At 38.2% G+C, this 20,604-nt stretch overlaps 2 protein-coding genes across 2 annotated transcripts; one reads left to right on the forward strand and one right to left on the reverse strand.

Moving 5' to 3' along the window:
* Positions 1 to 8,375: 8,375 nt before the first annotated feature.
* On the reverse strand, positions 8,376 to 9,251 carry LOC127663488 (putative nuclease HARBI1). Its single transcript, XM_052155086.1, has one exon. The coding sequence runs from the start codon at positions 9,249 to 9,251 to the stop codon at positions 8,376 to 8,378; it is 876 nt and encodes a 291-aa protein (XP_052011046.1).
* Positions 9,252 to 14,107: 4,856 nt separating this feature from the next.
* Positions 14,108 to 17,998, forward strand: LOC127617277 (T-box transcription factor TBX22-like). Its single transcript, XM_052089223.1, has 8 exons — positions 14,108 to 14,267; positions 14,370 to 14,532; positions 14,753 to 14,854; positions 15,319 to 15,493; positions 15,590 to 15,757; positions 16,965 to 17,029; positions 17,253 to 17,338; positions 17,462 to 17,998. Exons 1-8 carry the CDS (start codon positions 14,108 to 14,110, stop codon positions 17,959 to 17,961), a joined length of 1,419 nt encoding a protein of 472 aa, XP_051945183.1. The 3' UTR covers positions 17,962 to 17,998.
* The last annotated feature ends 2,606 nt before the right edge of the window (positions 17,999 to 20,604 follow it).

The raw sequence follows: 20,604 nt of genomic DNA on the forward strand, positions 1-20,604 counted from the left end.
GCCCCATGACACGGGTGGCTGGAGTCCCTGATGATCCTCCAAGCTTTTTTCACACACCGCCTGTTATAGATGTCCTGGAGGGAGGGAAGCTCACCTCCGATGATGTTTCTGGCAGTTCGCACCACCCTTTGCAGGTATTTGAGGTTGTGGGCGGTGCTATTGCCATATCAGGCGGTGACGCAGCCAGTCAGGATGCTCTCTACAGTGCTGGTGTAGAACCGTGTGAGGATGTGGTGGTTCATTCCAAACTTCCTCAGCCATCTCAGGAAGAAGAGGCACTGGTGAGCCTTCTTCACAACGGCCTCAGTGTGGATGGACCATGTGAGTTCCTCAGTAATGTGGACATGAGGAACTTGAAACTGCTGCCTCTCTCCACCGATGCTCCATTAATGGTGATGGGGCTGTGTTCTTTGTCTTTCCTCCTGAAGTCCACCACAAGCTCCTTGGTTTTACTGACATTGAGGGAGAGGTTGTGCACCTCCTCTCTGTAGGCTGTTTCATCGTTGTCAGTGATCAGACTTACCACCGTCATATCGTCAGCAAACTTAATGATGGCATTGGAGCTATGTGTTGCCACACAGTCATGTGTGTACAGGGAATACAGGAGTGGGCTGAGAACACAGCCCTGCGGGGCTCCAGTGTTGAGGGTCAGTGATGACGAGGTGTTGCTGCCCATTCTAACCACCTGACATCTGCCTGACAGGAAATCCAGGATCCAGCTGCACAGCGAGCTGTTTAAGCCCAGAGCCCGGAGTTTCACATCAAGCTTGGAGGGCACTATGGTGTTGAATGCTGAGCTGTAGTCTACAAACAGCATTCTCACATATGTATTCCTTTTTTCCAGGTGGGAGAGAGCAATGTGTATTGTAGATGCAATAGCATCATCAGTGGAGCGATTGTTGTGGTAGGCAAACTGCAATGGGTCCAAAGAGGTGGGCAGAACAGAGCAGATGTAATCTCTGATTAACCTCTCAAAGCATTTGCTAATGATGGGGGTCAGAGCAACAGGACGCCAGTCATTTAAGCAAGTGATTTTGGCTTGCTTTGGTACAGGCACAATGGTTGATGTTTTAAAGCATGTGGGGACTACAGACAGGGAGAGGGACAGATTGAAAATGTCAGTGAAAACACCAGCCAGTTGGTTCGCGCACGTTCTGATGACGCGGCCCGGAATTCTGTTTCTAGAGTCTGTGGTGTTGAACTGTCCTTCAATTTTGTGCCTGTACTGGCATTTGGCTGCACTGATAGAGTTACGGAGGGGATAACTGGCTTGTTTACACTCCTCCGCGTTCCCGGAATTAAAAGTGGAGGTCCGCGCACTAAGTGCCGTGCGAACATCACCGTTAAGCCATGGTTTCTGGTTGGGGTAGATCCGTATTGTTTTGGTTGGCACAACGTCCTCCACGCACTTTCTAATGAAACATGTTACGCTATCAGCATAAACCTCGATGTCGTGTGATCAAAACAGTCTTGTAGCGCAGAGTCTGATTGGTCCGACCAGCACTGGATCGTTATGAGGGTGGGTGCTTACCGTTTCAGTTTTTGCCTGTAAGCGGGCAGAAGCAGAACGGAAGAGTGGTCCGATTTGCCAAATGGTTGGCGGGGGAGGGCTTTTTAGCCATCCTGGAAAGGAGAACAACAGTGGTCCAAGACCCGGACTCCTCATGTGTTGAAGCTGATATGTTGGTGGTATTTTGGTGCTATTGTTTTAAAATTGGCTTTATTGAAGTCCACGGCAACAATGAACGCAGCCTCATTGAACGCAGCCTCATTCCTGCTCACTTATACTCCCATACAGTTCCCTGAGTGCCCAGTCTGTGTCGGCTTGTGGGGGGATGTAAACAGCTGTGATAATGACCGCACCACCACCTCTGCTTTTACCTGAGAGGTCTTTCACTCTGTCCGCTCGGTGCACAGAGAACCCCGTGGGTTCGACGACCGAGTCTGGAATCTCCTCAGCCAGCCAGGTTTCTGTAAGCATATAACGCAGCAATCCCTCGTCTCTCGTTGGAAAGAGATCCGCACTCTCAGCTCGCAGAGCTTGTTGTCCAGAGACAAGTAGAATACTGGTTAGCGGGGGTCGATTTGCACGACGTCTTACTCTGATGAGAACGCCGGCTCTTTTTCCCCTTTTCCCTCTGCGTTTCCACGGCCGGGCAGCCCAGACAAAGGGCTCCGCTGGCGTGTTTGTAAACAGCGGGTTTGCATTCAGGAATTTGAAGTCTGGTTTTCGGTGTGTAATTGCCGAACCAATGTCCAAAAGCGTTTGTCTTTCGTACACAATAAGGCAGACAACATCCAAGACAAAAAAACACAAAACTGTAAACAAAACAAACAATAAACTGCAGTGTTTTGACGGAGCCCGCAAAGCAGCAGCCATACTCGGCACCATCTTGAGCAACAGTGCTATCCGTATTGTTCTACCTCAATGATTGGTTGCTTTTAGCAGAATCCAATGAACAAGCATGCAAGCACAGAGAACTGCTGCTTAAACAATCTGGAACATTTGGGTCTCAAAGTTAATTGGGCAAAAACAGTTGTCATGCCCAGTCAGCAGGTTTCCTTCTTGGTATGAAACCCAACGAGGCCATGTTGCTGTGTTTGACTGATGAGCACACTGAATCTGTACTTCTGGGGAGCATTTGGCCAGATGCACAGTTGTCTAACACAGGCCGGGAAGCTCTGTATAGAGGTCGTCTGGTCTTCGGCACCTGGACAGGTCCACAAACTACTGAATTTGGGACAAAAATTGCCTATAACTGCATGTAGTACTCAGACTGTTGTGCAGGTTCACGATCTCATCTGCTTAGACAACACTGCTGTTGTGGCCCTAGAGACCACACATTGTCGCTTTTGGAACTCCATGAAAAGCTCCACTGGACTTTGATGCCGAAGCTCACAAATATCTGCTTAGATACAAATATGCATTCCCTCCCATCCACTTGCTACAAGGAATGGTGTGCAAGATTTGGGAAGGCAGGAAAACCATGTGCTGGTTGCACAGCAGTGTCCCAAAGCTTTTGGTTAATGGAGTTGGATGCTCTACCATGGAAAGTTCCTTTTGTGGAGGAATCAGCTGTTGAAAACTGTGCTACGATCTTTAGCCAGAGTTGTGTAGACTTCATGTCTTGCCCCTAGACGGGGCTCATTTGATACAGTTTGTTGCAGCCGATGCTCATCACCATATTACAGACCAGAGCCCCCTCGATGAGGCAGCTATATGACTTCAATTGGCGATTTTACATAGACTAGTGCTCCTCTCGTGGTGAGGACCCAGTGCATTGCCATGTACAGACATTGTTGCACTTCTTACAAGAGCGGCTGGATGCAGAACTTACTGCATCCAAGTATATGTGGCTGCAATAGCACTGGACCACACCCCTTTGGGCAGTTTGTCAGTGGGAAAACACCATTTGGTCATTAGATTTTTGTGAGGAGCGAGATGGCTGAAGTCCTCTCGTCCCGCTACTGTCCCGATCTGATGCCCTTATTTTGAACATGCTTACGACACCCCGTTTGAGCCACTTGAGTCTGCAAGCTTGCATACACTCTCCTTGAAGACCGCGCTGTTACTCGCTCTGGCTTCAGTGACGTGTTTGGGAGACCTTCAGGCCCTGTCAGTCCATGATGCTTGTCTGGAATTTGGGCCTGGATTGCTGAAGGCTGTGCTTAAGCCTAGGCATGGTTATGTGCCTAAAGCTTTGGCCACACCCTTTAGGGATCAGGTGATAACCTTGAATGCATTTTCTCCCCATCCTCTCTTTTATGTTGCCTTTGTGTGTTTTTTGGAGCTTCAAAGTTTTGGTAACCATTCACATATATTGTCTGAATCTACAGAGTTGAGATATTCTTCTAAAAATATTTTGTGTTCTGCAGAAGAACAAAAGTCATACGCATCTGTGATGAATGAGGGTGAGTAAATGATGAGGGAATTTGTATTTTTGGGTGAACTATTCCTTTAAGTAGAGAAATGCTGTATACAGCAACAGGGAGCTGTAGCACATGTAAACAGTTGCCGCTTAGAAACATTCGGAAGACTTGACATTGATGGTCACAATAACTGCAAACGATTTAGAAATAGCATGCTGCTGCTGCAGATTTTGAAAACCACAATTATTGTGGTGGAAGAACTTTGTCAGGTGAGTAGAAATACTTCAAGCTGTACAGAGGGCAGTGCAGTCTGCAGTGTTCCAGTGGGTAAGAGGATGGGCCCTAATGCCTGAAGTATCATTGCTGGCAGGTATTAGAGCCTTTATATAATCTAGTGGTGATTACAAGATTAATTTAAAGTGCTCCTCCCGTACTTTTGTTTAAAACTCCAATTAAGAAAAAAAAAAGGTTTTATCCTCTGTATATATGTTGAGTTCTAATGAAATGTAATTGAAGGAAAAAGAGCATTTAAAAATTAAGAGCCTGTTAAAAGATCAATACTGGTAAAGAAGTACTTTTAATATATCCCTACATGAATTAGGTGGTAATTCAACTTTCTACAGATATTCTTGTTGTTAATATCAGTAAATTTACATCTGCATCCCAATTCTCAAAACCAATGCTTTACTGTCAAATGTACATTCTATTTGACAAAAAATATATATATATATATATATATTGTTATATTTAGGCCATAATTTTTTATATCACAATTGACAGAAAACTAGAGGGCAGCCCGGACTCGAATTTAAACATGTGCCATAATACTGCCCCACAGCTCCATTTTCTTTTTAATTTCCTTTTGTTTTTTTCTTACCCTGATGTCCTTCTCCCATCATCTCTCTCAGCTCTGGCTTATGTGCATGATGACAGGAGAGATTAGAGCCTGGATGTATTTGGAGAAGTTGTTGTCTGCATGCCAACTCAGCTCCTGCAGTGCAATGCATTTGAGTGACATGTGAATTAAAGTTTGCTTAATGATAATAAGTGTGCAAATCCAGGCCAGAAATAAAGCTTTGAGCCCTCACTCAATCACATTTGGCATCAAATGCCAGGAAGTGATGCGAAGAGTCAAATAAAAATGACAAGTTAACTGTCAAAGAACTGTTAATTTTTCACGTGTTGATTTGAGAGTATTTCTGGCTTTGCCAGTTTCTTCTATCTTTTTTTTTAAACCATGTACCCACTGTGTATTTTTCACAAGCCATTTCCAAATATGTACTGTATATAAAACAAACAATTTATTAAAGACATCTAAACATAATAATCAGTTGCATGGAAAACTTTAATAATGAATAATGAGTTTTGTTAACAGTTATGATCAAAAATGTAACTCAGTAAATTTCACCTTTATAAATAGTAAAGATAACTTGCCAGAAATCCATCTTTCTAACTGATTTGAAACCAGTGAAGATAGTTTTTTAAGAAAGAACTGGCAATGCACTCTTCACTCTTCAATGCATTCATCTGGCAGTATGCTGCGATGTAATGCATAGTCTGGCAAGTCCTGAAAATCTATTGTGTATTTCACTTGTGTACATATGTCAACATTCAAATCTGTAGTTTTGGAATTGATATGGAAAAATAATTGGAAGCCTCTAGCCTCAATGTTCTCTTATTGCATACACAATATGAGCTGTCATTCCAAATGGTGAGACCACAATGTGCAAAATGTGAATTAAAAACACACACGTCCATCATGGTAGATTAAAATGTATGATTACGTGAATTTGTCTCTATATAATTGCGTATCATCCAGATTTACACATGCGAAAAAAATCTTCTCAACAATCATATGGGTATAACCAAGGGCCAGGTCTTGATTATCTGCCAACTGCAATATTACAGACAAGCATTAAAGGAGGGATGAAAAAGAAATCAGTTACTCCTTAAATTTAAGTTTAGACAAATTAAATGACTAAAACAAACAACTGGGGGAAAGTCATTCTGAATTAGAAGAAGGGAGGCTTAATTAGCCTCAGTCTGGGCATCATGTTTTTCCTCCAGGGAACCTGACAGTGTTTACAGTGACAAACTCTACATGGCTCTCTCTGACTTTCCACCAACCTATTGGCCAAAACTACTGGTTAACATGGAGGCAACTACATGAAAAGGCAACTATTGAAAAGACTATTGAGACCAATCCTTAACAAACCTAATTAAGCATAATCTGAATGTAATTATTGAATGCAAAACTCTTCTTAATCAAGATATTTAATCTGAACATCAACATTTGTGAGATTATTCCGTCATAACACTTTTGAGGTTAATTTATCTAATTTGGCCTAATTTCAATGGATAATTGAAATTTGTACATTTATATTATGTTGTATATTAAATATTGTTATGTATATTTGTTAATGTATGATTTGTGGATACAATATTTTATTTAGATTTTTGGAGTAAATGTACTGTTTTTATTTTTGAAGTAAAAAGTTAAAGTTAGACCTTTAGGGTAAGATGCCCCATTTAGAACTGGGACAGAAGAACCCCAGTGGAATATTGTTGCTTGTGTTAGTAGAGCACAATGCAGCTAAAGGCACACCTTAAGGAAAAGCAGGTTCCAAAGTGTATCAAGATTCAAGAACAGCATTTATTTCTACTGAATATTGATGGAGCAACATTATTTGTGTGAAAAAAGAAATAACAACAGAAGGTTGTTTTGGAAAAAACTAAAAATAATAATACATCTTTTTAAAAAGGTGGCAACAATGAGTAAAATATGCAAATATACTCCACAACAATGAGTAAAATATGCAAATACATTTTAAACAGCAATATGCTTATTTAAAGTAACAAATTAAGATCCTGCTTTTTGTTATTCAAAATAACAACTTCAGAAAAGGGTATATATTTCATTGTTTATTTCAATCACATTTGACATTTCAGAACATCGCAAGTACTCCCCAGTGGCATATTGTTCCTTGTGTTAGTATTTAATATAATAACAATTATAATTCTGGGGTAGTTTGTTTTAAAAATTCCATCAATTAGATGTGTATCTCAAACATCTTCCCTAATAATTATAACCTATAGATTATTTGAGTTGAATCATTCAATCTGAATTAGTAATGCTTTTATGACATCCCCTCAATTAGCAATGCGATTGTCCAAATATGTAGGGTATAACGGGGCTAAAGGCTCAGCTGGTAAAAGGCTCCTTTGATTTTATTTTATCCCAAAACAGTAAACAGCATGAAAATATACTACAGTACTTTCCTAAACATCTGTTTGACACCATGAACTGCAATTTTTCTCCAGTTCCATGACATCATTGTATATGATGTCTTCAGTTTGATTATGAGGCAATTTGATCTAATAATTAATCAGTTTTTAAATATTGTAAATTTATGAAGCTAATAAATACCTGGGAATTATCACATATATTTTTAGACAAAATGTATTTGTCATTGTCAATTTGGTTTAAGATGATATATATATATATATATATATATATATATATATATATATATATATATATATACTGTCCAATAAGTTAAAGGACAGTAACATACAGTATATTGCCAGCCTGCAATTAAAAACTGCATTATTTAATTATTTATAGCACGGAAATACCAGGAAGTGGTTTATACCGAAATCAGTCCATATTCAAGTTTGAAAATGACCATGCCCTTGTCATGCACTCCTAGCTTTACTGCCATTATGCAACACACAACTTGTGACTCCCTTACAAACAGATAGGCTCCTGGATTTGAACCAGCCATTGGTGGATGTGTAGGAAAAGAGAGACGGAATCTCTCATTGCACTCTCTCATTCTGCATCTCCTTTAACCATTTTTGTGCAATTATTTAGTTAGACCTATCTATTTAAGTTTTAAACTGCATTTAAATGATTATTTAATATCTCTGCAGTGACATTGTGCTTATCAAAGTAGGCCAACTCAACATAGGCCTACTGTATTTTAGCCGAACTGTAATGTTACATCTTTCATGTCGCATGCGCAGACTGATCTGGGCTGCGTTTCCCAAAAGCATCGTAACTTAAGTAGCACTTGAAAATCTTCGTAGAACTACGAGTGCTCTGGAGTAATCGTTAATCCCCAAGTGCATCGTAAGAAGACAGATTTATGAGGTCTCCTGCAGGACAACCGGCAGATTACACTTTTTATCTAGATTTAACAGATTACACTGCAACGTGAGTATAATATAAGGTTTTGATTGTACTTTATTGTAATCTTGTTTTGTTTAAATTAATTTATAAATAAAATAATTAAAAAGGGAAGAAAAAAATAGAAATACACATCTAAATTAAATGAATGAACAAAACAATTCATAAAATAAGTAATGTGGAAAATATGCTTCAAAGACTGGCCAAAATAGGAATGATTTCAAAAAAATCTGTCAATGACTTGCTGACGTGCATGAAAACCAGCCATGTATTGGGCATTTCTTGGTTGGTCATGTGGTCCCATGCCATCTTCGTCCTACACCTCCTCCATCTCCTCCACCTCTTCATCTTCCTCCCTGTTTAGTAAGGGCACTCTCATCTGCACTGCAATGTTGTGCAGCATAGCTGTTACTATTATTACTGGACAGCACTTTTGTGGAGCAAACAAAAGACCACCGCTGGACTGGTGAATTGCCCGAAAGCGCATCTTCCACCTCCCTATTGTGCGTTCCACAATACTACGTGCAACACGGTGTGACTCGTTGAAATTTGTCTCCCTGTTATTCATAGGATTAGCCACAGATGTGAAGAGATATGGCCTCAGAGGGTAACCACTGTCCCCAAGCAGCCTCCACTGTCCCTGTGAGTTTTGTGCCTCCTGACCCACAGATGAATTGGTGAATATGAAGGAGTCGTGTGTGCTTCCGGGCCACCTTGCCACAATGTCTGTGATCAAACCCTTATGGTCACAGATCACCTGGCAGTTGATAGCTGCATAGCCTTTTCGGCATATATATACATGGCCATCCACAGATGGTGTAAGGATCGGGATCAAGGGACCATCGATCACTCCAATGACCTGTGAGATGTGATGATGTGTTAAAAAATACTGTTGTATTTCTGTGATGTCCTGTCTTGATGCTGGAAATTTAATGTGTTCCGCAGCAAGTGGAAGTAATGCATTGGTGACCGCTTGAACAGCTCTTGAAACTGATGACTTACTTAGTCCAAGCCCATCAACAAGTACCTGGAGAAAACTGCCTGTTGCATAGAATCTCAAGGCTGATAGGAGTTGGACTTCAGGGGACAAGGCAAAATTTCTCCTGGTTGCACGCATCAGCTGAGGTCCAATGCTATTTAGCAGTTGGGCTATTTGTCTTCTTGGCAGACGGTATCGCCTAATTATAGCCATGTCATCAAGGATATCCAAGGGGTTTTGATGCTGTCTGACGAAGGCATTTAAAGTCACCAATCTACTTCGTGGTCGTCTCTGTCTTTGTCGTTCTCTGACCCTCAATTGAAGAACACGTTGTAGTGCAGCCAGGATTTCCTCTGAAAATCTAGTGAGGTGTAAACTCTATACTAATCCTAGCTTAATTGAAGGAACCATGTGATGATTATCAGGCTGTGATAATGTTCACATATCCCACTGCCTATCATCAATTTCAGTAATGACATTAGCCCCTACATTGAAGAAGTGAAGGTGTGGCATGCTTAGAAATTGTATAGATTACATATTCCTTTAATCTATCCTCTGTTCATAATGATGAAAAGTTGTGCTTCTTATAAATATGTATACATAGAACAGAACTGGTAAAACATGTCTTTTTTGTCTATACCTGTAGAAATGTATTGGCTAGATGAAGTACATACTGTACGTATATTTGTGCTATCTGTCACGCTAAATATATAGACTTTATATATTAATAATATTGAAACTTAAATGCTTATGTCTGAAAATAATCATCAACCATTAGCCAGTTACTTCAGAAACACTTGGAAGAACTCATAACAATTATTAAAGTATTTCATATGGCCTTAGGCCTTGTGTGCATGGTTCATCAAACACATGGACATAAAAAACATTGCATCTAGCTTTATTAATAAAAAACATTGTATAGTTGTATTAATTTGGTCTATTCAGTTCCCCATGACCTGCAAAAGACATTGTACAGTGGGATGAGTCATAACTACATATAGAAAACATTTCACATTGCACAAGAAATGACTGAAACTTCATGAATCCTCATTGAACAATAAATCACATTACCTGTGTCTTCTGGCAAGATAATTGGCACAGAAATTGAGGGCCTTGCAAAACTCATCTCCTCTAGTGCAAGCCTCCTCTCTTTTAAGGCCAGCTTGGCCTTCTTGAGCTCAATGAGGTGCTGTTGAAAGTTGTTGTCTCTCTCATTGGCTTCTTGAAGGCACTGCCTAATGTCTTTCAAGACATCTAGCTTCTCCCTCTCCAGCTGCACTAGGTCCTGACTACAGCTACAGACATTCTCAAACTGCTGAGGTGTTGTGGCTGCAGTCTGGAACACTGAAGATGGAGGCTGAGGCCTGGGAGGGTTGTTTGGAGGACTAGGAGATGGTAGGTGCTGGGAGATGGCAGATGAAACTGATGGTTCCTCTGAGCATGAAGGACCTGACTCAGGCTCAGGCTCAGGCTCAGGCTCAGGCTCAGGCTCAGGTTGAGTTATCCCTACTCCTCCATGGATGTCAATACCCCCACTAATGCCATCTGAAGCACTTGTGCCAAGTATTGACAATGCCTTTTCTTCCTCTGTTGTGAGAAGGGGGGACTCATTGGTCCCACCACCAGTTTTTTTAATTGCAATCCTCTGCAGTGCCCTCTTCATTTTGCCAGGCTTGCAAAATCCTGCCACTTCTTGCAGACCTCCTTCCCTAATCTTTGAACACCCCTGGTTGCAGTTAGTTTGGTAGCAATGTCCTCCCAGATGTTTTGTTTTTCTTTATTTGTATGGTGTCCTTTAAATCTGTTAAAAATAACATCTTTGTTTTGCTCTATCTCCTCTAAAAGGACATTAATTTCATCTTTTTGAAAGGTATCTTGATTTTTTTTGTTCAGCCATTTTGTCAGTGCCTGTATTAGGTAGGTGCTTTATATAGACTTGTCTTGATTGCTAATCCACAACAGATGACAATTATTAGGTTAAACGTTCAGAATACGATTCCATTTAAGGTTATATTTCAGCACTTCTCAAATGGACAGCGACTCTTAAGTAGCACGTATAGCGCGTTCTCGCGCGTTCATGTTAAGTGCATTTTTGGGAAACGCGCGTGGAATTGCGGCGAGCGTTCGTAACCTTGCACGTAGAGAGCACTCTTAAGAGATAAGATACATCGTTATTGGGGAACCCGGCCCTGAGCGGTTAAGATCGTTTTCTACGAGCGATTTTACAAAAGTTCGTTATGCGTTCCCCAAAACTATACTTAACATGAACGTGCAAAGACGCGCTTTAAGTGCTACTTATGAAAGTCACTGTCCATAAATGTGAAGTGCTGAAATGTGACAAGCGTAAATTGCTGCTCATCATTGTAACTTCGTTATATTTGTGCGTAATTTTAAAATGTTTGTAATTAAGATCACTGGACATATTTAAAAATATTTGCTTAAATGTAAAACTTAATTCAGCATATGATTGCATTTTGTTTTGTGCAGAACGATCTATTTATTTTACACAATAAGGTGTAAAATTAATCAGATCAAAATGTGCTCTGTGGGTCGAGATTAAAGCTTCCAGGATCAGTGAAGACAGCGGAGACCCTGTGTATGCTCCTGCTGATGACAACAAGCATTGAATATAACGAGGTTAACCATGTTATTGCGGAGCGCAAAATAAGGAGATGTGTGGAAACTGCGTTTCAGGGACATTTGCCAATTTAAGGGACTCAGGGGAGATCTGCTCTTTACTCCCAAAAGTGATTACGGTAACACTAACTAACAGCAATGCTATACAACATGTGCAGTAGGCCTACTACACAATGCATGGTGCAGGCCAGGGTGCACTTAAGTGTCAGAGAGGAAGAGGAGACGAGGATGAGGAGCCAATATACTGTACAGACGATTTTCACGCACGGCAACAAGTTATTGACTTTTTTCCTTCTCTCTCTGATTGTAATTCTTAGAGTTCTCTGCAACAATAATGCCACAACTTGGTTGTTACCAACTAGTCCACACATAACTTTATTTTATTACTTATTAATGTATCTGTTCACACAATATTTACTATCCATTTTCTGCATTTATTATTGTTATTATTATTGTTATTATTATTATTATTATTATTAGGCCTATCTTTGTCGGTTATAAATAATAATAAAATAAAACGTATGTATACTGATATTAAATTAGCATAAATTGTAGCAGGTAGGCCTATTTAAATTGTATCAGGTGTAATTTATGAGTCTGTGTGCTTACAATGTTCTTAATTTACGAGCATTTTCAAGTACTACTTAATTTACGATGCTTTTGGGAAACGGGCCGCAAAACTAAGATTAATTGTAAAATAGATTCTACGATCTACAAGGCCCTGGACAGGTTGTCGCATTTTTTATTGGACTAGCTGTAATTTTATACAATTTATTTGTATAAACTGGAGACTGATAACCTATAGAAAATATATTTTTACACAAAAGACTCAATTCACTGACATTGTAAACGCTTAATATGATATGAATTAACAGTTATTGACTTTTTTCCTTCTCTCTCTGATTGTAATTCTTAGAGTTCTCTGCAACAATAATGCCACAACTTGGTTGTTACCACCTAGTCCACACATAACTTTATTTTATTACTTAGGCTATTAATGTATCTGTTCACACAATATTTACTATCCATTTTCTGCATTTATTATTGTTATTATTATTGTTATTATTATTATTATTATTAGGCCTATCTTTGTCGGTTATAAATAATAATAAAATAAAACGTATGTATACTGATATTAAATTAGCATAAATTGTAGCAGGTATTTAAATTGTATCAGGTGTAATTTATGAGTCTGTGTGCTTACAATGTTCTTAATTTACGAGCATTTTCAAGTACTACTTAATTTACGATGCTTTTGGGAAACGGGCCGCAAAACTAAGATTAATTGTAAAATAGATTCTACGATCTACGAGACCCTGGACAGGTTCTCGCATTTTTTATTGGACTAGTTGTAATTGTATACAATTTATTTGTATAAATTGGAGACTGATAACTTATAGAAAATAGTATTTTACACAAAATACTCAATTCACTGACATTGTAAACGCTTAATATGATATGAATTAACAGCAATAAAATGTTCGTTACAACATTTCCCTCAGAATGAAATGAAATCCGATTGAAACAAGTCATTTTATCTGTAGCTATAGCTATATGAAGTCATCGTTTCATTGAAAAAAGTAACTGGACATCTGTCAAACATTGACAAAATATCATGTCATGTAGACACTAAAACATTTCTGATTTATCAAAAGGTAAATCAAACATCTCCAAGTAGCCTATATGATTTATGCAGAGAATTATTACTTTGTTTTCACGGAAACTGCCAAATTAATTAAAGTAAAACTAATTTAATAGTACAATTTATAGTAAATAATTAAACAAAAGTAATGCAGGCCTAATAATCCTTTGTAAACAAGGAAAATACAATTACAAAATTGCTCTGATTAAATTAAATACAAACAACCTTTAAGAATTACGCTCAGGTTATTGACTTTGTCTTAATAGATAGGCTAATCACAATCGTAATCAGCCTACATTAACATCTACAACACACAATAGCCTATGATAGGCTATAGCGTTTTTTATGTGCATGTATGGTTGATTCACAGCAGCAAATTAATGTCTACTGGACAATATGGGCAAAAATATTGCAAAATTCGACCTTCTATGAAAAATGAACGACATAAAAGCTATCTTTAAAATGGAATTAAAATATCCATAATTCACAGTGTTAGTCGTTTACTGACGTGCTGTTAAGATACTATACTTTCACCCCAAAAGAAAATTCACTGTCGCTTTTTGACCATTTGGGAGTTGCATTCTTTCAGTCCTCCTCTGCAATCCTATTGGTGCCTAGAAGTTTGAAAACAAGAGCATTTCTCTTGCAAAAGGCGAATGGGGAGTTAAGCTGTACGGATGATGGGAATTCAATAAGTGATAAATGAAAGCCCGCTCAGAACATGAAGAAAAAGTTCAGAACTCTCGAAGTGGATTGACTGATAAAGACTCAGATCTGATCTCGGGTCAGAATGCAGGGACTCAGCTCGCGCGCTCACGCTTTTTCTGTGGAGGCTTTAGTGGGTAAAACTTGCAAGAAGATGAAGGTGGAAAATATTGAGAATGAGAAGTGGCAGAGTGTTTCAGAAAATGACAGACACACACCGACGGGAACTGTCTTCGACGAACGCGGTTAGTTTAACATAATTTCTTTCAATATTTAATATATTTTTTTCTAATATTGTTTGTCTTGAACTACACCAGCATTTGTTTATTTTTCGATGATTTGTGAAGATTTGCGAAACGACAGGAGGAAGAAAATCAGTGCGACGTCAAGAAAATCCACCGCGACCGAATGTGAATCTTCGAGAGAAGTTCGAGTGGATCTTCAAGGATCCGACTTGTGGAAGAGATTTCATGAGATCGGCACTGAGATGATCATCACCAAGGCTGGGAGGTTGTTTATTAATCATTAAAAAAAATATATATGTATTTGAGAACCATGATGTGCTTTAGAGAGTTGGGCAACATTGTCAGTTCTGTCTTTAATATGTAATAGACCAATTAGTTAATTAGAGCAGTGTTAATGGAATATTATATATTTGTATCTGAAATTAGGGAACCCAGAATGAATTTAAATGTCATTGTTGATATTTGTGCATCAATCAATTCATCAGGCGAATGTTTCCATCTGTCCGAGTGAAAGTGCGAAATTTAAATCCCTTCCAGCAATACTACATCGCCATGGACATCATGCCTGTGGATTCAAAGAGATACAGGTAGGCTGAGCTCTGTCTGGAATGACTATTAAGAATCACAAAGGTCAAAAATCATGTATAAGGAGAGACCTAGAGAGAAGGGTATGTGCAAATGAGTAATTAAGATGAAGGTATCAATCTATTAAAGTAGCCTATTCATCAGTTATTTTTCTTTTTAAAACTGCTTTGGAAAAATATGGATTGTGAAAAGTTCTATACAAATAGATTGAATTCAAACTGAATTATTTGTAGAAAAGGTTTGTATTTAAAGTTGGCTAATAGAGAGACTGTTTAATGTTGAATGACATTTCTACAAGAAACCCTGAATTATAGTAAGGAACAAGACAACTAAATCCTGAATTATGACATTGCATTACATTTAGTTAAAATTTAATAGGCTTTTCCCATGCACTATATTTTAATATTGTGTCATATTATTTTGTTCTATTTCATCATTAATATTCTGAGTTAATCTGTCACTACAGGTATGTGTACCATAGCTCTCAATGGATGGTGGCTGGAAACACGGATCCTTCGTGTATCTCTTCTCGTCTCTATGTGCACCCAGACTCGCCATGTTCTGGAGAGAACTGGATGCGACAGGTGATCAGCTTCGATCGCATCAAACTCACCAACAATGAGATGGACGACAAAGGCCACGTGTGTTCCTTTTCTTTCACATTACTACTACCTGTGACATACAACAGTTATTTCAAACATACAAACTAAATGTGTCCAATGCAATCTGAAATTTAGATCATTCTGAAGTCCATGCACAGATACAAGCCACGCATACATGTTATCCTGCACGATCCTCGAGTCGACCTGTCACATAGTCCTCCATCGCTGCCAGCAGACGGTGTTCACACCTTTTCCTACACTGAGACACAGTTCACCACTGTCACAGCCTACCAGAACCAACAGGTAACTCTTTATTTCCTCTTGTATTAATTGAGAGCATAAAGTGACAATGGCTTATGCTTTTATTTTCTTAATTTAACTTGGACGATTTAACATATACTACAATCCAAAATTCTGAAAGAAATATTGAAACCAGTATACATTACGTTTTAGGAATAAATAAAAAAATCGCAATACAAAGAAAAGTTATTATGTTCAATGAAGAATTAATATTTAGGATTCTGGACTATTTCTAGGTCACTCATTAAATAGAAGCAAGTTAGTGACATTGAGCATGTCAGTTCCTTTGCGCATTCCTTTGAAACATCAAATCATGCTTGATAACATGATCACCAGGTTTGTTTGTGTCAGCTCAAGTGTGTGCTGTTATTTAAGCAAAAATGGGACATACCAAATTGTAGGAAATTGTGAAATAACATTTTTTATGATTTTTTAATGATAAAAAATTATAATACATCATTCAAACATACAAATACATTTGTATTAAATAAAAAACAAATGTAATTCATACTTTTATATTAATTTCAGTTTTAGATATTTTGTTCATTTTGTCATTATTCTAATATTAGATTAAGTATACTATGAAGGCTGAGGTTTTGACAGAATAATGAAACACTTCAAACCCACTGCTAACACAAGTTATACAGTACATTTCCTTTTCATTTCTATATAAAGTACATATTATTGTACATTCCACAGGCATGATAAAACCTGGAACCTGTAAGGCTCCAAAAAGTCACTCTGATTTCAAACATATGCAGTCATAAACAGTATATTCAGATGCATTTTACCCAAAGTGAGCCTGTAAGTCAATCCATTTAGTGTCTTGAGGGCAGCAGACCTGAACATGCACAGCAGAATTTGGAGGGTTCGGTGAGTCAAACTGGTCCTTAAAGACTCCATTGTTTACACACTTCGTTCCAAAAACAGGAAGCAACTTCATGAGCTGCCAACTTTTCATCAATGTCCTGTTTTATTGCAAAAGATTGTTGTATAATTCAGATTTCAGTGACTGCTTTATATTTAACTGGCATGGGAAATCTATGCAGGAACAGGCACTATATAAAATTACAAAGAAGTGCCCTGGTATTAGTTCATATTTTCAAATGTCCATTAACCTCATGTGGCAGTGTAAATGTATAGCCTGTATGAACATACTGTAGATATGCCTGACCCTCTGTTTGATTGTGTATTTTCTGGGACCTTTTAGATAACAAAGCTGAAGATTGACAGGAACCCATTTGCCAAGGGCTTCAGAGACCCAGGACGAAACAGGTAAATTCACTGCCAGACAGTGGCGGTTCTAAAGGGGGGACTAACAGAAGCCTGACACCCCCCCCATCAGATGATATAACACTCGCGCTATACAGTACATTAGCAGAAAAATTGCAAATAAATCCACCATAATCGATGAAATTTACTTGTGATATGTGATGAAGTTTTGCATGTTACTAGATTTCTTAAAGTTCTCCTTGTCACTCTTTGCATTGCATTTAAGGGTTGTGTTGGATGGGATTCTAGAGTCATACCCATGGCACAGCACCTTCAGTCTTCATTTAAAACCTTTCACTATGGAGCTACAAGGTGCAAAACTACTTTATTATTACAAATATTGATTTTCTCAGTTACGGAGGAAGTTTTTGAAAGACAAATTTATCATTACCAAGAGGTTTAATCAAGACAGACATCTTGTTTATCTCACTGCAGGCAGAAGTGGATCTTCAGCCAACTTTGGGATCACCTCACCATGGAAAGTCCTCTTGCCCAGCTCCTGTTCTCCAGCAGCCCATGCCATCACATTCTCAAGCCCTCAATGCTTCACCTCAAACAGTCTTCTCACAAACAAAGCTTACTGCAACCTGGGGCTGGCAAGACACTGTGGTTACGCTGGCTTGCCACCCCTGTTAGATCTCCCCTTAATGTCTCCACACCAGGAAAAGAAAGCAAACTCTCTCCAGAATTCTACCACCAGCACAGGTTCTTCTGTGCTTCTTATCCAGAACTTTCCACTAGGACGGACCTCTGGAGAATATCAATCTCAAAAGGTCAGTATGGCATCAGCGCCCGCATCACCCTACAGAGTGTACAGCCACAGTTTCCCCATGAGTCGCCAATTCTCCACTGTCACACATCAATTAAAACTGGGTGATGGTGGGAGCGCTTCACACTTAATGCCCATTAATTCCTCCATCAGCTACTGCTTCTGACACCAAACCTGTTAAAACAATTTTAAATTTTTCACTATGACTTGAACAGAATGGGACCTAACAGGATGGAAATAAAGAGCTATAGTTGGCCATTGCTCAGTGAGAGGTTGACATTTTAGATTATGTGAGCATCCACTTGAACTTCATTTTGATATTAAAATTTTTTTTTTTATATTATAAAACAGATTTCTGTAATTTTATTATACAGGAAATAATAAGACTGAGACAAACCAGCTTATAGCACAAAACATCACATAATACTGATGCTTGTGCTGTTGTTTTCCTGCCAAACATGATGTCATTACATGGAAGGTGCAATCATTAAGGAACTGGCTTTTTCTAGTTTAAGGGCTATTATCAAATATTATAATGAAAAATAACAATAGGAGAAAACAATGCAGAAACACCTGGGATATTTGTTAATAAATTGCCAGTTTTTAAACTATAAAATTTTTTTCACACAATATCACATATAAATGATGTGCTGTTTTAATAAAAGAAAAATTAAAATGATTTCCATCTTTTAAAAATGTGATCTCAATATTTTATCCATTATATTAAGATATATTATTTTATATTTTGTATATTTTTATTATATATTTTAATATGTGATTAAACATCAATATGTAATTTTCAACTTTAAAACAGTATGCTGCCGGGCTTTTTTACCTGCACAAGCCTAAAGATGTCACATAGTATCAGCAGGCTAAAATGTAAATTCCAGACTTGTTGTGTCAAATACAGTTTCAGCCAAGGCCACTTCAGTGTTATGTGTACACTCAAAGGGCCTTCTGTAAATGTGGCACCAGCACCTGATTTGGTAGCACCAATGTAATTAACAATAATTGCACATATTATGTTGTGGTAATGCGGAGAGCGGTGTCGGGTCATGATTCTGCACACCCGGCCCCTAATTAGGCTGATCAAGCCTGAGATGGATAAAGGTGACTGGACACGGCAGTGCAACAGAGAGAGAGATTACGGGCAGCTGCCCGACACCTGTTTGTGTGTATTTGTCTTTTTGGCTAATTTTATCATTAAATTAACATGTATATTGTCAAGCCAGTTCTCGCCTCCTCCTTTCCCTTGAACTGTATTACATATGTCAACTGAAATGCACATTTGCCAGTAAAACAATAATCTGGATTACATAATCAAATGTAAAATATCAAGTACTTGTAATTATATAACATTACAAAGGTTATTTTTCTCTATAAACTAACATCTTATGGAGGTTTGTTTTCCCTGCCATAGTTGCCTTTCTCACTGGGAGCCTAAAGACAATCATTTTTAAAGTATGATTTTCATTTGTGTTATTCATTTAAATCACAAAATGAGGACTTTAAGACATCACAGAAATTTCAGCACAATTTTCTGTTACATCATCCTTTTCTTTGAAACTATCTGTGTTGTAATAAGCACTATACAAATAAAAATTACTTATACAATTTAAAAAAAACTTCAGATTACAGTTACTTTTGCATGGATTACGTGATTGCATATTAATCAGGCAACAGCAGTAAATTGATCATAATTTATTGGTTCCCTTAATTCTTACTTTTGGATCACTTTTGTATTAGTTCTGGTTTCATTCTTGTTTATTTGATGTTACATTCTGTCCTGCATTAACGCTCATGATTACAGGGGCTTAAGACCAGTTCCTGCATCCGCCATCCTATTCTCTCACATCAATGTATACGGAGGATGCACATTTAGTGGGAGATGTTTATATAGGGTGTTTCTCAATGCAGAGAAAGGAGAAAATTGACTTGCCTTCTTATGAAGCTACCTTGGAAGAATGAAATCAGAAAGAGAGGAGGATGTAGAATGCATCTATTGTGAGCTCTGAGATCTTACTGCTGCACAATTGCCCATTCCAGCATATTTTTAACCAGTACGAGAACTACTGGCATTATCACACACCAGTGAGGTTTTGCAGAACTAGTGACACATTAAAAGAATTAAGTCTGTTAACACTTGTTTCCTCCATGTGCTTTTTACTTTCTAAAAAATTATTCTCAGAAGCCATCAGACATTTCGTACAGTGGGAAATTCCTTAGGGAAAACCACAGGGGAAAACACAATGATAAATGTCTGCCACAGTAGTACCGGTTCTAGGCCACAAGTCACCGTCCGATGCATCCTCGATATTCTGCCTGAACAAGAACACATTTGGGTAATTTTATGCATTCTCTGTATTCTTGAGTATTGGAATTGAATTTCGGCAGTGGATGATGACATTTTAGCTATAGGCTGGTTTATAATGAAGAATTTGAGAGATCAAAAAATGAATATGTAATCATGTAATCCAGAAAAATTTAATCTGGTTAATTATTTTAAAATGTAATTTAATCTAAATACAAGTAGTACATTTTTGTAATCTGATTATATAATCCAGATTATGAGTAATCCGATACTACCCAGCACTGGTCATATAACGACGTGTCACTAAGTTTGTCTATCAAACTCATTAAAATGCCCACACATAAAATTCCAAACTGATTGTATTAGTAAAGAATCAAAAATTTACATTAATGTGCTTCTCTGATCACTTTTGAGACATTGATTCACACTACAACTGGTATATAAATATCAAATATAACAAGGATGGCGTTTGTAATGCCTAAATAGCTGGAGTAAGAC

The sequence above is a fragment of the Xyrauchen texanus genome, chromosome 23 (assembly GCF_025860055.1).
Source record: "Xyrauchen texanus isolate HMW12.3.18 chromosome 23, RBS_HiC_50CHRs, whole genome shotgun sequence".
NCBI classification, from domain to species: domain Eukaryota; kingdom Metazoa; phylum Chordata; class Actinopteri; order Cypriniformes; family Catostomidae; genus Xyrauchen; species Xyrauchen texanus.